The following is a 17,518-nucleotide window of genomic DNA, read 5'->3' as shown; positions in this document are numbered from 1 at the left end:
GTCATAATTCCATATTTTAGCAATAGTAAAGTACTATTTGTTACTGATTTTATTTAGCAGGGCTCTTAAATTTTTTTGTTTAATTTAATACACTTTTGCTGTTCTCTTGGGGTCATAGCATGGGGCCTGGCTTCAGAGGAGTGTTGGCTTCTAGCACTGGAAAAGTAACTCTTCTCACCAACATCTGCTGCCAAAAAATCCCTTTGGGCATTGGTTTCTTCAGACTGCTTTATCTCTCTTACAAATTCAACAAATGTTGATATTCTGTGCTTTTTACTTGCTTCGGATGATATATACCACATTGTTTTCAAAGTGTGTGTTTCACTTATCTGCCAAATGCTTTTCATTGCCAGTGCAGTTTAGCAGATGGGTTTGAAGGGTTCAATTACATGTAATTTGGGCTTCCATTTTTCTTCCAACATCTTTATGTGGTTCCTTAAATCAACATCAACATTTTTCAAGGTTTTTTTAGTAATCCTGTAGTTTGCTCATTTCTAATAATTTCATCATTTAGTCATAGAGCATTTGGGAAGAGTTACATTCTGATTTTATATTTGGTATGTACCATGGTTGATTGGTAGTTTTGAAAAACAGATGTGGTATTTTAAAATTCCATTTATATTGCTATTTATTCCATTATTCCCAACTTTTAATAAATATTGGATTATTTGAGTGCTTACAGTTCTTTCATAATTTTCTTTTCCTCATTAGTTATTAAGGGTCAGTGATGGGATCCAACAAAGTCTTGTTGAATACTTTTTTGAGGGATACATTTTGGACCTCAGCTCCTCCCAAGTTCCCCTTCTTGGTTTTTTTTGTACTGAATAAAATCTTTGAAAAAAGTGTGGCCTGTAAGAGTTGGGTCTTAGCTAAACCTCGTCCATCTCCATAGGTTTTTGGGACATCGAGGACAAAACAGGGCAGTGGTTGTGTGTGGTTCAGTGTGCGGCTGCAGTTCTTGAAGTTGGAGGCTTTGGGGGCTGTATTTTCATGCTTTACATCTAAGTTCAGGATTTACCTTTTTCAGCATCCTCAGCAAGTGTTCACTGAAGTTATCATTTCCTAAAAGGAGTTTTTTGCAGGACTTCGGTTTTGTTGGCAGTCCTTAAATGTAATTCTGTCGCTGCTGCCTTCACCTGCTTCAGGAGCTCCATGTTATTATTTACTGATCTTGTCCCCCCTCCTCTCCTCTGCATTTCATTGGTCAAGTAACAGGATACACCTTTGCCATACAGGTGTTAGACATGGTGAGATGTCCTGCAGATCAGAGGACTAGACAAAGCATCATAGCCCACAAACTTGGCAGTAGTTCTCTTTGGTGATCCCTTTTAATTGCTGTGCCAGAGCATTTTTATCTTTTTACACTGCAGTTCTGTTTAGCATACGCTAATATTTTTTCTGTCTCTTGTCCATGAGTTATCGTGCAGGCAGATATTTTTCTGAAGATGTTAATTTCATCTGGTTTTAAAGAATATCGATGTAGCTGTTGACACAGGCAGCTTTGTGATTTGTATTTTCATATGGGCTGGTTTTGATATCTGTGGACTTATAGTAGCACTATTTCATGCCTAATTTCATGCCCGGCTTCAAAACAGAGAAGAACTATGGTAATAAATACTGTCTGTATTCTAAGAGTTAAGCAGATGCAGTACATAACTTCTCTTTGATTTGGTTTATGTTCATATTTGGATGTTACTTGACACTTCTGCTAGTAATCAAACATACTGGTATACTGGTGTTAGTATTATATTTTTGTTGTGAAAAATGAGAGTCCCTGAGCTCAGTTGTTGCTGTATATTATGTACGCCTTCCTGTGAGCCACTGACCTGTTTTTTCTTAAGTTTACTCAAAATCTTACAGTGCTGTGCCTTAAAAAGTATTGTTGCCTTGGTGAAAAAGTGCAAAAGCATGTTACAGTGCTTCAGGGACTGCAGTGAATCTGAGAAAGAAAAAAGACTGATTAACTGAATCGGAAAGGTGTGGGTGATTTTTTACAAGCAGACTGATAGACTCTGCTCCCTCTTGACTAGAGAACTGGAGGATCATTGCATTGTTCTTTCTGAGAAATTATTTCTCTGGTGTCTGATAATAATTGTGCTTATTTATGACTTCTCGAAGTTTGGTGGTGATATTTGTGTAGTCTTGAAAGGCAAGATGAGAAAAAAGTGCGAGGTTATGTAATGCATTATCATCCCAGAGAGAATTGTATAATGCCAGTAAGATTTTTGGGAGAACGTCATATTTGATTTCCATTTGCATTTCTGATTACAGTGTCTCAGTGTCTGTGGTTTTACGTTACAGCTTACAGAGCCAAGTGGGTTTTAGTCTTAAGCTATTGACAGCATGGTGTCATCTGCCTTTATTTTCAGAATAAGTCTCCAGGCCCCATTGCTGAAGGCATAGCTCAAGCTAGATAACACGGAACAAAACTGCTTTTCTGTGGCAAGAAGAATCTTAATTGTCAGAGCACGTTTAGAGTGGGTTTCATTGAACTTTTTAAGTAAAGATTTGGGAGTGCCACTGAAAGACACCACCCACTACCACCCACATTTCCTTCTCAGTATTCACTACCTCCTATTGGCCAAGGTGTTTGTCTGCTAAATGAAGGAGGGGAACAGATCTGGCTAAAAAAATTACAAGAAAAAGTAATTTTTTAATGACTTCTTGTGTTTGTTTTTCAGCGATGTGCATTTTGTAAGCACCTTGGAGCCACTATCAAATGCTGTGAAGAGAAATGTACCCAGATATACCATTACCCCTGTGCTGCTGGAGCAGGCACATTTCAGGATTTCAGTAACTTGTCCCTCCTTTGTCCAGACCACATTGATCAGGCTCCTGAAAGATGTAAGTACACAGTGTTCATATGACACAATTAGCAGGTTTTATGAAAACTTCTCTGTTCTAGGATCAGCTTAAAACTGTGTTTGTTCAGGCGTATTTCACAGTTCGTGTACCCAAGAACTCATGTGTGTTCAGGAATAGGAAAGATGTGAGTTCATATTCTTCTGTTTTTAAAGACCAACAGTGCTGCACAGCAAAGTATTTTTCTTTAATGACAGAACGTGGAAGAGGTTTACTGGTAAGGCTTGTCTTCTGTCAGGTTTTAGTTCAAATTGATAGACTTGCTTGTCCTAACTCAAGTTCTTCTTGCAAACACTTCAGCTAAATAATAGATTTAGACCTTGTAGGGGCTTTATTTTTCACTTCTTCCACAGAGGAGTTGGTTCCAAAGCTCTCAGCTTTATCTTGAGGAGAATAAAACTGTTCCTTTTTATAAGACTTCATTAAGGTTTAAAATGAATGTACTTTTGTTATGAGAAGATTAGTTGAGAAAACTGAATTAAAGTAGTAGCTATTAAATGTATTAATTAAATTTGAATTTCATAAGAATGATCAAGTTTTGTATGCATAAGAACTACTAAGTAATTTGATTCATTGAATTGTTCATAATTTTGAATAAAATAATAATTGAAAAAATTATTCCTTTATAGCAAAAGAAGAAGCAAATTGTGCAGTGTGCGATAGCCCTGGAGACCTCTTAGATCAACTTTTTTGTACTACCTGTGGCCAGCACTACCATGGGATGTGTCTGGACATTCAAGTTACACCTTTAAAAAGAGCAGGTTGGCAGTGTCCTGATTGCAAAGTGTGCCAGAACTGCAAGTAAGTGAAACTTACAGGACATGGAGGAGGATGGTGTGAGATTTATGTGCTGTGATTCTGAAATTCCTATTATATTAAATGTTCGGGGTTTTTTTCCAAAAAGTATAGTACATTTGCCCATCTCTGTCTGTTATGATACTGCATTAAGTAGCTGAGCAAACTCTTTTGTTGGAAACTTTGTTCTAGAAGAGCTGAGCTGGAAGTCCTGTGTATTTTACTCCCAGAGTTACCATTATCTTGGCAGGTTCTGGAAAGCAATAAAACATTCTGAGTTTTTCCTCCTTTTATACAGGAGGATTTTTCTCAAATTTACCAAATAAACAAATTATTTTAATCTAGTACCTTCACAGTCTGGGAACCTTTGCTCTTAGTCAGCTGACAGTTTAGTTGTGCTTGTACCTACACACTGGGCAGGTATTAGGTCTTCTCTCATTTCTTAATGTCTTTCAGAGGCAGGTAGAGAGTCATTATGAAAACAGAACGGTGGCTTAGTTGGGCAAAGAAACAAAGTGACATGAGTGGCTGTGATTGAGTAGTTGCACCAAAGACAGAGACAATGAAACTTAATTGCTGTGGCACTGTAAGGGTTCACTTAGAAAATTCTGACTGCTTGTGGGCTTGTTCTCTTCTAACTTAATCTGATGGGCGCTGCAGGGTTCTTTCGCTTGCTTGGGTTTTTTTGAAGGACTTACTGAAAAAGAAATAAGAGTTTTATTCAGCTTTGGTCAGATCAGCTGGGACAGTATGAAGGAAAAAAACCCACTTTACTACTGCCTCATGTATCTGACCAGTCGGTGCTTTCCTGTTTTCCAAGCATAACACTTGGTATTTGCTAGCATTCACTCAGCCCACTTCAAAGAAAGAGTGTTGCCTGATCACGAGCAGCAGATAGCAAATCTCATCAATGAAGCTAGAGTAGAGAAGCACGTTCTAAAAAGTATCCCTAAATGTATTGTACTGGGTAATTACAGTGTCTGCTAACAAGTCTTCTCTCTTGTGGAAGAATAGAGTAAATGTGATGTGTTCACTCCCAGATCATGGGACCTTGTGAGATACATCCATGAGTTCTGAGGGAAGTGGTGGATGAAGTGGCTAAGCCACTGTCCATCGTATTTGAGAAGTTGTGGCAGTCTGGTGAAGTTCCCACTGACTGGAAAAGGAGAAACATAAACCCCATTTTTACAAAGGGAAATAAAGAAGACCTGGGGAGCCACAGGCCAGTCAGTCTCACCTCTGTGCCTGGCAAGGTCATGGAGCAGATCCTCCTGGAAACTGTGCTGAGACACACGGGACATAAGGAGGTGATGGTGACAGACACCATGACTTCACTGAGGGAAAACAGTGCCTGAAGAATCTGGTGCCTGCTATGATGGGGTTACAGAGTTTGTGGAGGAAGAACAACTGATGTCAGCTACCTGGGCTCGTGCAAAGTGTTCAGCACTGTCCAACACAGGATCCTTGTCTCTAAACCGGAGAGAAATGGATTTGACAGATGGAGCGCTCTGGGGATTAGGAATTGGCTTGGTGGCCACACTCAAAGAGTTGGGGTCAGTGGCTCAATGTCCAAGTGGAGACCAGTGATGAGTGTTGTTCTTCAGGGGCTGGAATTGGGACTGGTGCTGTTAAACAGCTTTGTCACAACGTGGACAACGGGGTTGAGGGCACCCTCAGCAAGTTTGCCAGCGACACCAAGCTGCGTGGGGCAGTTGGTGCTGAGGAGAAGGGACACCATCCCGAGGGACCTGGGCAGGCTGGAGAGGTGGGGCTGTGTGAACCTCCTGTACTTCAACATGGCCAAGTGCAATGTCCTGCGCCTGGATTGGGGAAATCCTGAACACAAGTACAGGCTGGGCAGAGAGGCACTTGGAATAGGTTGCCCAGAGGAGCCATGGATGCCTCACTCTGGAAGTGTTGAAGGCCAGGCTGGATGGGCTTTAAGCAACCTGGTCTAGTGTGAGGCGTCCCTGCCCATGGAACTGGATGGTCTTTTAAGTCCCTTCCAACCCAAACCATTCTTTGATTCTATAATTACTTAATGCAGTATGGCAGTTTTTCACCATTATTGGAAGAACATCATTTTAAACATATCTTCATGCAAAGAGAGGAGTTTTTAAAATACCAGCTCTCCCAGGTAATGAGGTATTATCTAGCATGTATAATGCCATATACTGCAAGGCTTTATCTAGGCAAATCTTTTTGCATGTTTACTTACTGAATTAATTTATTTTTAAACTAAGGCAGAACACAATGCCTTTAGATATTAACCAAACTATTTGTCTTACTCTCAGCAAATTTATTTTATCTCTGGAATCTATGGTGGAGCTCTGTAATACATCACTGCAAAAAATTGAAATCTCTTCCTTTAATGTTTGTTTTGCTCTTGCAGTCATATTGCCTGACATTGTAGGAGCTCTGATAGACTTGATGGCTCCTTTTTTGCTTTGGAAGACTTACAGTCACACTGCAGAAGCAAGTACAACTGGATGTTTTCTTCAGAAAGAGATAAAATATATACCACAGATTTTGAACTGATTTCAGTACAGAAAGGCCATTAAATCTGTCTGCACGTGTGTAAGTGAAAGTGGGCCAATACCTAGAATTCAGAATGGTTGTACAGGCTCAGCTCCTGGTGAATAAACATAGTAGTCTGCACTCATATTTAAAAACGAATTTGAAGGCATTGTCTCTGGGCATATTTGTAAGTAGTATTTGTATATTTCTATGTGCACACCTGGGTCTTCCTGTTCAGACTTTTCATGAAACAGCTATTTTGTTGCTGCTTATTTAAGTAATTTTCTTGTTACTTTCCTTAGACACTCTGGGGAAGACAACAAGATGCTGGTGTGCGATACATGCGACAAAGGCTACCACACTTTCTGCCTACAACCAGTTATGGATGCCGTACCAACAAATGGTTGGAAATGTAAAGTAAGTGGAAAGATTTCAGAGTAATTCCTTGTCATTTATAAGAGCCCAAACTTTGTTATCCACACTGTGCTGTTCCAGGTGTATTGTGGATTGCTGTTGCCACGTAATGTAATTTGTAATTTCTGAAGGAGTCCCATTTGGATGTAAATCCTGTGGCTCTACAGCTGCTCTGTGGGGGGAGCTGTCAGGGCTGTGGCTGAAGAAGCCTATATAGGATAGTAAATCAACCTCCATAGGGAAGAGAGAAGTGTAGGATCCAGGTGGAGTGGATAATCTTCAGTTACAATGGGAACAAAACATCTCACGATACAATGGGAACAAAAATGTAAGCTCAAAGCTATATAGTATTATATGTAATCTATACTTGACGTCTCTTTATATTCAACTCCTCCTTGCTTACCAAAACAGCAGTTCTGCAGCTCATGGGTTCCTTTGCATTTGAGGAGGGCAGGATGAATTTGTTCTTTTATCACTAACTTTGTAAGTAATTCGAACATATAAGGAAGATCCCTGTATATGAGATGTATATAATGTTATATCAGTTTGTGGCAGTCATAAGGTAACTTGAGATTAGCAATAAAAAAGTTTGGTCTCATAAGAAATACTCCTTTCAAGTCAGGGAGTAGTGCCAGGAAACTTCTTGCTGTTGTCCAGGTTATTCATGCTCTGCTATCAGATTTTGGTTAACTTTATGTGTTATCAAGGACAAAAGCTATTAAATTTAATTCAAAACAGGAAAATGTCAGTTAATGGCAGTTCTATCCCATTGTGAAATATCATAATTAACTACTAAATTCTTGTGATCTCTAGAACTGTAGAGTATGTGCTGAGTGTGGCACACGAACAAGTTGTCAGTGGCACCATAATTGTTTGGTATGTGACAGTTGTTACCAACAGCAAGACAACTTATCTTGTCCTTTCTGTGAAAAACTGTGCCTCCAAGACTTCCAGAAAGATATGTTGCATTGTCACATGTGCAAAAGGTAAGAATCCAACTTCTGCTGATTTGTACTAAAATGCATAAAGCTTATGATGAGCTGTGTGTCACTGATGTGTTTCTGGGAAGGATGTGCACTGTGTTTGATGCACAGTGCCACAGGATCTTGTGCAGCTCCTTGATTCTTCATCCCTAAATACAATGAACAATAGCAGGTAGCTTTATTTTAACCTTAGCAAGTAAGTCTTAATTGGCAGTTACCTGAGGATACCTGGCAGTTACTTGCTGCAAGCTGCTGCTGCTTCTTACATTGCGCCTATTTTGTGAGGAAGCAGGCTAGAAAGTCATTGTCCTAAAGTTTCAAGATGGTTGTTTGCAGTGATCTGGGGGTTTTTTTCATTTTCAAGTTTATGTCTTCTGTTGAATTTTATGTGGTTTTGTATGCCAGTAATTTAAAAAAAAATAGACTATTTGGAATATTTTAAGAATGTAAGCTATGTTTCATATTCAGTGGTATTGCATCTAACTGTGCAACTTTATGATGATGCTGTACATCTTGTAGAGTCCAGTTCATTTTAGGGACAATTTAAGTCTTCATGTTTAAGTTTGTTCACTGCTTGACATGCTGACATACCATGCTTACTCCTCTAAAATTCTCCATAATCAAGCCTTGGTTGAAAATCTTTGTTTCCCCATAGGAATGGGAAGCAGTGCTATTTTTAATGGATTTTTACTATGATGCTTTATATTTTCATTACTAAAATCATAGTCAGTAAATTAAATCACAATAAATTAATCTCCCCAGATGGATTCACATAGAGTGTGACAGATCTCCAGGTAGTGAATTGGACTCTCAATTGAAAGACTACATCTGCACTCTTTGTAGACAAGGAGAAGGGGATCAGACTCAGTCATGTGATGTAATGAACACTTCTGAACTCATTCCTGAACCTGGCAGTATAACAGGTAATCAAACTTAAACTTCACAGTTCCAAAATGCTAACATCAAATATAACATCTGCAGCGCTCTTACCAAGTCTTTTGTGAACCAGCCACTCAAATTCTACTCTGTGGAGTTCATCCCTTCCTTTTTCTAACAGCAGCTGCTCAAGCAGTTTGTGGGTGACTCCTCTTTCTGGCTTTAGGATCCTGTATACAAACATGGGTTAGTGAGCACCTTAATTGTGGCTCTCCATGTTCCAGCTCCAGCCTCTCAGCTTGTAGCTGTAAGCTTCTCTGGGGTTTTTTTTATGTGGTACAGTTCATAAATGTATTCATTGGGCAGCCTGGCTGTTTAGCTCATTTGTACCTGATGCATGTTCCTGGAGTCATCCAGTTCTCCTGTTTCTCTCTTGCTGCTGGACAGTCTCATAGTACTCATTCTCCTCACTGTATCCAGGATGGATAAAGTAGTGGCAGCTGTACTGTGTTCAAGGGATAGGTGTATATTCAACTGGACAGCTTGTCCTTTTTCAAAGCAATACACGATCAGTCATCTTGTTTCTGAGAGATTCTTGTCTAAGTGGACAAGCCAACCAGAAGGCAGAAAGGGAGGTTGTGGAAAAGTGTAAAGTATTTTTTAAAAAAAATCAGTAATAGTAAGGAAGCACAGAGAGAATATGCATCTGCTGATCTGAGTCCAGTGGATCATCCACAAGGGCTGTGTAATAAACTCAATAACTCAATGCCCTTGTGTATTTCCCACAATGTGCTTTGTTGGGCAGCACCTACACTTACCCAGGCTGAATTTCCCTGGAGAAGTACAGCTGTGGTTAAATTCAGAAGCAAGGTAAAATGTAGCAGATTAACTGCATGGCCACTGCCATGTGTATTTTTTGGGCTTAAGCAGCAATGTTTATGCACTGATCTTTTGTTATCCGTTAAGTACCTATGGATTTGAAAGCCTCGTAAATTTTGGCAGGAAAGAGGAAGTGTTGGACTACAACAAAACTCTAATGTTTGTGTTCAAACTGATGTTTTGTATAAACAAGTCATCCCCTTTGATGTTAGCCTGTACATTACCTTTTGTGAGCAGTAAAGACATGATGGAAAAGGTGCTCCTGGGGGAAAAGCAGTGACATGAGGTAAATGTCTGTAAATGAGTTCACTCTGTCAGTGTGCACGGGCACCAGGTTAGGAAGTGTGGCCTTTGCAGATCATTTCCCTTCTGAAATCCTAGGAGAGGCTGTGGATTCCCAGGCAATGTTCTTGGAGCATTTTGAAGATGTTGGAAACTAAACATACACTGGGACAACTCCCAGTCTCCTATGAAAACCCCTTTTGAATAAGTGGCAGGTTTATCTGGAAGGCTAAAGTTTTAAGTAATGTCTCTGTTAGGATTTCTTGCTAGTAGAAGCATTGACAAGCATGCTCTTCTCCCCAAGGAAGAACAGGACTGTCATTGCAGCTGCTAGGAGTAATCTGGAGCTATTACATTAGTACAGTCATGCAGTGTTTTATACCCAGGAGATCACTTTTGTACTCTAAAATCAGATTTGGAGCCAATCTAAATGATGATTTCCTTGAAGTTAAAATATCACTTTAAAGTTGGCAGAGTCTGAGAGCAGCTTTTAGGGTGCTAAAAGTAGTATCATTTAATAGTTGCTGGCTTTTTGAACTTAAAAAAGACTTTCTTGATGCAGAAATATTTGTTTCACTTTTTTTTTGTGCTAACATCCATGGAGGATCAGTTCCCTTCAAGTTAATGCTTGCTATATACTTCGTTTTCCATACTTCATCTAGTGCATTTTCATGAATTTCCTTCAGTGAAAGAGCTTTTACACAAGGGGGGAAATAAAAGTATTTCCCATTTCTGTGCTCTATAATGGTCCTGTCAGGCAAAAAAGTATTCAGTAGTACCTTTTCCATGCAAAGGTTAAGATACCTTAGTTCTAAAGTGGCAAAACTCAGTTTTCATGTTGTTGAACAGGAAAGGTGCAAATCAGTGTTCCAAATGCTGATCATTAGATGGAACCTTGTATCCATGCCATAATCCACTGTAGTATTTGTATACAAATTTGAAGCCTTCATGCTGCTGGTTCTGTTGAATTTTACAGATTTGGAATTTAAGAAGATTCTTTCTTGTATTGCTCAGGCTGTGCAAAAGTGTGTATATTTTCACTATTAAGTGTATGTAATTGCCTTGCAGACATGTTTTACCATCTGAAAGGTATAAAACAGCTTCTGTGTTAATGAGTTAAAGGTTCTTAATTTTTAAGGAGTAGTCTCCTTAACCTTCTCATTGACCTGACTTGTCCTAAATCCTGTCGTCATTAAATATCAGTCTCTTTAGCCAAAAGGTGAAACAGTGACAGCAGTTGCTGATGCCAAAGTAATAGAATAAACACAGCAATTTTAATAACTGCTTTGCTTTTCCTTAAGCTTGTACAAATGAAATGGAAATGGAAAGTGGTGGAGAGGATATGGCATTTCAGGAACAACCCATTGCTGGTGGTGGCCCTGATCAGGAATCAGCTGTTGGGTGTGTCACAGAAGGTAAGAAAGAGTTTTGCACTCTGAGAAAATACCGGTTCAGAACCCTTCAGAACCAGAACCCCCTTCCAGTCAGTGAGGTTTGCAGTGCTTTATAAATGCAAGAGGAAAAAGTGCCTAGAAAGCAGTAGGAGACACATTGCAACAGTTCTATCTGAGCTCTCAAGCAAGAGTATTAACTTCTTTGCTGAAGAAGTGTTTTATGAAGGCAAGGAGATTCTTCAGAATATTTGTGTTGCTTTACTTTTTTTTGTTTGTTCGTTTTACTTTTTTGTTGGGACTGGCTTACCCAAGCTGGAAAAATAGTTGAATGCTTTGTACACTGGAAGTTTGTAGTAAAACCCAGTGATTTGTTGCTATACAAATACAGTCACTCACACTTCCCTTGTGGTTGTAACTCCACAGGTATCCTTGGTTAAGGATTTCGTGGTTTTCTTTTTTTTCCCTTTGTAAGTAAAATATAATCTTCCAGACGGGGTTGCAGCAGCTGATCATTTCTGGTTTGGGAGAAACCGCATCTTACCAAACACACAGGGAGGAGCAGCTAAAGAAGGGTCAACTCCTCTGAATGTGTTAGTGACCAATATCAAGGGTAAAGAACTTGCCAGTATGTCCTGATGATGTTGGAGGATGGCTGCTGTAAGGGGAGACAAGAGACTTGCGTTTAAAGACAAAGTAAAAAAACCCAACTGTTCAGATTAGCTGTGATCTCTCAGTTATGCATCACAGCCTGTGGTAGAAGGGCCATGATTTAAACTCTGAAGAAATATTCATCATAAAATGCTGTCTGTGAACATGTGGGTGAGGAAGTTGTCGCAGTGTGAGTTTAAGAAGAATGCAAGTGTAATAGAAAGTAAGAGAATCTGAGCCCATCAAAGGAAGATGTGAGAAGCCAAATTCAGAGCAAAGAATGTGGTTCCTTATAGAGTGGAACAAGAACTCTGGAACTCCTTGATGAAGAAAGTTATGGATGAAAGGTGCTTGATTTGGTTCAAGGGAAGGCTGGACAAATATTTTTGAAAGAAGTTAATAATACGTTAATAAATAAAATTAAACCAGCCGCAGCTGTTTTCATTTCAGCTGATTTCCTGAAGTCTGAAAGAGTTTTAGGAGGAAAATGGTTTATATTTATACTTGTTCTGTTCTTCTTAGCTTTTTGAAAGTGTTGGGACAGTAGCTTAAAATACATTAATTTATGACAGCATGTATCTTCAATACACAGAAACTAAAAAGAGGAAACTATTTTTGGCTGCCTACCTGGAAATGTGTGTTGTGTTCCTGAAAAGTTAATCTTGGGTCTACTTTCTTCTAATTCACTCTGTTGTGTTTTCAGGGAAGAAAAATAATGAACTAAAAATATAGACAACTGTAAAAATAGGTACAAAGAAAGATATTTATGAAGTATATTTTAAGCTACATATTAAATTCACTGAAGTAAAGTGATATGTGCTTGGCCTGCATGATGTGTACCAAGTATATTTGTTGACCAATACACCACAAGTTTTTTCTTTTTCACACTGAGCCTTTAATATAGTTGTACTTAATTACAGGTATATCACCAGAGGAAAAGTCCACACAACTGGAAGCAGAAGTCTCTGCTGAAATCAGTTCAGCTGTAATGGAAATGTCTCCTAAAAAGACACCAGTATGTGGTGACAGTCAGACTGAGAAAATGATGGAAGTGGTGGAAGGTGTTCAAGCTGTAGCACAGCAGGAGTTGGACAAACAAGCTGAAGAGATACAGCTGCCTCAAGGTAGTGTGGAGGTATCAGAAGTGTCCACAGCAGACTCTCGGTCTCTGTCTTCAGTACCTGAGACCATGACTGTGACACCAGAAATGCTGGAGACTGAAAGAAAAGGAGCTATTTCTGTCCCTGTAGAGCAACAACTGGAAATAATAAAAGTGCAGAAAGATGTAGAAAAAGAAGAAACCCACGAGAAGTTAGAAGCACCAGCTCTTCTAGAAGTAGAAACTACTGCTTCAAATGGAGGTGTTGTGAATAGTTCACCAGTTGGAGACAAACCCATAAAACCACCAGCTGAGACTTGCCCCTCACTTCCCCCATCACTTAATCTAAACAAGACAAATGTGTCTTCCTCGCCAGATGTGTCTCTAGACTTGCATTCTGCCCGAGATGTGCAGCACAGTCAGCCCCCAGTGCTGCCTCCAGCTGCTGGGAGCGCTCTCCCAACCACCTACATATCAGTCACTCCAAAAATTGGCATGGGAAAACCGGCCATCACCAAACGCAAGTTTTCCCCTGGAAGACCCAGATCCAGACAGGTAAGCACATACAGTGTTCTATGTTTATTAAATTTCAGTATAACTTAACAAAGTCACTTATTTCTTATAATATGCATTTATTCTCCTAAGTGAGCATTAGTTTATTTCTTCAAGGAGTTAATGTTCTGGTAAATAGTTAAAAAGTCAGCCATCATAAAGGTTCTCTGGTGAGAATTTAAGTTTCTTTTGGCTCGTGGTTAGAGCAAACTAGAAGAAAGTTTGTTGTATTTTTCATACAATATTCTACAAATGCAGATATGCATAATGCTGTGCTTTTTACCTTGTAATATTTTTCACATATGCATTTATTTTGGTACTTTCAAAATGTGTTAAAGCTTCTTAAACTGGCTTTAGAGAATAACCTTCTGCAACTCTGTGTCCGTTACTCTGCCAGATATTTTCTTGATCGTCGTTTCTAATGGTATGGTAAATAATTTTGTGGTTTTGTTACATTAGGAATTACCATGCAAGAACTGTCTTGTACAAATAATTGTGGTTTGACTAGGATTAAATTTGATAAGTGAAAAGAATCCTCAAGTCTGTCACTTTCTGCAGCATCTTGCTCTCTATTCAAGTCGTATTCCAGGGAAAATGGTTCATCAGTCCAGAGTATTCATTTCTTGTTGGTGAAATTCTATACAAAAAGTGTGTCAGTGTGACAAGCTAGTGTTTCATTTTCTCATCACAATTTCTTTTTAGTCTTTGGGAGTTCCAGGTTGATGATTTCATGCTTTTCTGGACTTCATGTTAACAAAACTTTTTTATATATTGCACAACCCTTGCAGTTTTTACATGTCACCTAAGGTTTCAAAATTTTTACTTCCTAAGGTATGAGAGAGTGTTCTGAACAGTTTTTCTGCTGTTTCCACTGAGTTTAGGAGATCTCTGTTTATTGTGCTGCACTTAGGTTTTCCTGGGTCACGGTACAGTAAGGTGTATATATCATATTTGCAGAAATACGTAAATGCCTTAAACAGTGGCAAATTTCTCTTCAGTTTTCTTAAGTTCTTACTGTGGGCTTTTGATGAGGGACAGAAAGCTGTTGAATTATGTTCTGTGGACTATGAAAAAAGAGATTTTTAAACGTCCAGTTACAGGCAGGCGTTTTCCTTTTGAGCAAGGTGTAACTGGGTAAATCCACAATGTGGAAGAAATGTATTTAAATCATTTTGGATTGCAGATAGAAGTACGTTTAGGTTTATTTTGTGGGGATTTTAAATTATTCTTTCTGCTGAAAACATTCATTTTTTGTAAGAGTTGTGTACTTTTCCAAATGGAGAGTTGTGGATAGGAGCAGAAGCAAAATCACAGAACAGGTCAGGTTGGAAGGGATCACAGTGAGCCATCTGGTCCGACCTCCCTGCTCAAGCAGGGTCATTCCAGAGCACATGGCACAGGATTGCATCCAGACAGTTTGGTTTCCTGTTGCATGGAAATTCTGTGGAAGGTTGGAAGGCAAGCAGGCAGTTTTTCACCAGGTGTAAAACCAGAGAAAGAAGACCTGTTGTTTCTTTGTGTCAATACTACAGACACTTCAAAATGGACGTTTTCTTCAGTTCTGGCTTTTGGAAAGCATCATACAGGGCAGATGCTGGCAGCTGAGAAAAGTGCTGTTTGGTGATGCTCCATCATATTTTCCACACCATTGTGCCTCCACAGATTGAGAAGAGACATAAGCTTATTTTAAAACATTTTAGCCTAATGCAGTGTTTCAGTTCTTGTTCATCTAGAGGTGATCACATTGATCTAAAAACAAGTAAAAAATGGAGAAAACAATTCTGGAGGAAAAAGTACTTCTATGAAGTTATAGGTGTAGTTGTTTGGAATAAACCAGCTCCTGTGTGATTCTTCTCTGGGTGGCACTGAAGAGGAATTCTGTCATCTCAAACGTGGGTTAATTGTGTGGGTTTGGGGTCTGCTTCTTTCTGTTTAAAAAAATAGCACATATTGCCGCTGTGTGGCTTTGTGTCAGGTGTGAGGCTATGCCATACAAATGTTACCTTGGAGCTGCAGGAGTTCTTGGCAGCCTGTCTTAGAGGGCAGGGGAGAAAGTTACGCAAGTTGGGGGGTTTTTTTGATTAAAGAGATTGTGGCTCCTGTGCCTGGTGAAGTTAACATTGGTTTCATCCCTGCTTTCTTTTGTTGTGCAAAGGAACTGCCATTGCAGAACTTGTTGCTTGTCCAGGACTGCTCAGGTTTAAAATAGTTCCTTCATGGAGTTCTGATCACTCTTTAACCCCAAAGACAAGCCAACATAATTTCACAAATGGTAATATTCTGCACTTTTTCCTAGAAGTTCAAAAGCTTCTAATATGCAGTTTACTTTGTTGGAATGTTTAAAAAATGCAATAAAATACCCATTGCAATGAGGTTATGGAACTTCCTGTGAAGAGGAATAAGAAAAAAAATTCTCTGGATCTTGGATATATTTCTCCTCAATTTTGTAAGACACATGCTTCCCTGGAGTCAGGATGAATCCGTGCAGAAGGACAGTTTCTGATTTGGATTTGTTGTCATTAAATTAATGTCTTGTGCTGGGCAGTAGGATGAATTATTAGCGCTTTCTTCAGAATCTGTTAATACAATTACTAATAAAATGCATTTGAATAATTATTCTGGTTTGCCAGTGAATACAAATGCGTAATTTGAAGTATAATTTGCATAATTTGAAGTGATTTCCTGTATTAGGTATTAGTAGTTTGCTTTAGCAGTGTATCTGCAACACCACATTGCTCCTGTTTGGAAAGGACTAAAACCCATTTCAAAAATAAGGACAATATTCTGCTTAAAAAAGACTTCATGAGTCCCTCCCAGGGCTGCATTCAGTGTTGCTGGTGTCTATATCGATCTCCTCCCTGATGTTTATGCAGGCATCCCAAGTTTGGTTGGAAGCAACAAGAGAAAATCCAGCTTCTAACCAAAAGGGGAGCTGTGTAGAAATGAAAATGTAGGTACAGTTATGAATTGTAATTGGCTTTGGCTGGTACAGACTTACTCCACTTTGGGGAATGTGTCAGTTCCTGTCAGTAAGGTGCCTTTCTACAGTGTTTTTTAGGGCAGCATGTACAGGAAAGCTGCATCCAGCTCTGTGAGAGGACCCTCTACCTGCCAGGCTCAGCACCTCACTGGGTTTTGTTCCATGGATTGTCTCCTGTTCCTGTTACCCTACTCCATAGTGAAGCCAGATTAATTTTTACATGTGTATGAAATTTAATTATTCATAGATCACAGATACTCAGTAGTAACTTTCAGATTGGCCACGTTTTTACAGTACTGTCCTTAGAGTTGTGTCTGTCCAGTATCTTCTCCATGGAATATGCAGATGCTCCACTCTTGCCTATAAACTGCAAATTTATGTCAAGGACAGGACCTCTCTTTAATAATTGCAGATTTCTCTTTTCTGAAGAAGTAGCCTTAGTAGAAATTATTGTATAAGTTTATTAACGACTAATCTGACATAGATCCAGTTTGAAATAAATCTTCTCAAGGAAAATGACAGTTTCCTGTGGAGGTTTATGTTAAATGGTGTTGTGTTTATTCTGTGAATTGAACAGATTTGAAATAGTTTTACTGTGGCACTGTGTACTGGAAAGCATAAGATTGAGTCAGTAAATGGAAGACATTACAAATTTTGGCACTTAAACACTGGTAGGTAAAGAGTTGAGAATGATCTGTAGAATAATTTTGAATAAAAAATAATAAACTCCTGGTTTTGTAAATTCCATAAATATTATTTTAGTATTATTTCAGAGTGTGTTCCTTGAGAAACCATGTTCAGAGGTATTTAATTTTCATCATGAAGATGTTGGTGATTACTGTTATGCAACACAGTGAATACTGTTGGTGTTTTAATAGATTTTTTTAAATGAGACCGAAAAATGCAGAGCACTGTGATGGGTTTGGATGTGTGCTGTCTTGGATGTTATGGCTTTTTTTTGCTGTCTTCACTTACATGGTATGACCAAGTTTCTTGTTGTAAAGGTAGATGTTGGAAAAAAAGATCAAAAAAGAGTCTTTTTCAGGGATCAGTTTTACAGTTTTCATGCTTGGTGCTTGGTTGGTTTTTTGGTTTGGTGGTTTTTTTGTTGGTTTTTTTTTTTAATGAGGGGAGCTATATTTTCAAGTGATTAAAGTTTGTTCACAACCCTAAAATTACATTAAATATTAAATTGCAAATCCAGCTTTGTGCATTTGCAATTGCAGTAGGATTCATG

The 17,518-nt window shown here is 38.9% G+C and overlaps 1 protein-coding gene across 1 annotated transcript in view; it reads left to right on the top strand.

Moving 5' to 3' along the window:
* Positions 1-17,518, top strand: part of KMT2C (lysine methyltransferase 2C) — a 193,626-nt gene that overhangs the window by 101,615 nt on the left and 74,493 nt on the right. Inside the window, 7 exon segments of the mRNA XM_039549549.1 lie at positions 2,682-2,844; positions 3,492-3,663; positions 6,477-6,591; positions 7,402-7,574; positions 8,334-8,494; positions 10,910-11,023; positions 12,571-13,304. Coding sequence (XP_039405483.1) covers positions 2,682-2,844; positions 3,492-3,663; positions 6,477-6,591; positions 7,402-7,574; positions 8,334-8,494; positions 10,910-11,023; positions 12,571-13,304 — 1,632 coding nt within the window.

The sequence above is a fragment of the Corvus cornix genome, chromosome 2, assembly GCF_000738735.6.
Source record: "Corvus cornix cornix isolate S_Up_H32 chromosome 2, ASM73873v5, whole genome shotgun sequence".
NCBI lineage: Eukaryota > Metazoa > Chordata > Aves > Passeriformes > Corvidae > Corvus > Corvus cornix.
Note: the sequence above shows the minus strand (reverse complement) of the source record. Positions and strands in the feature narration are given on the sequence as shown.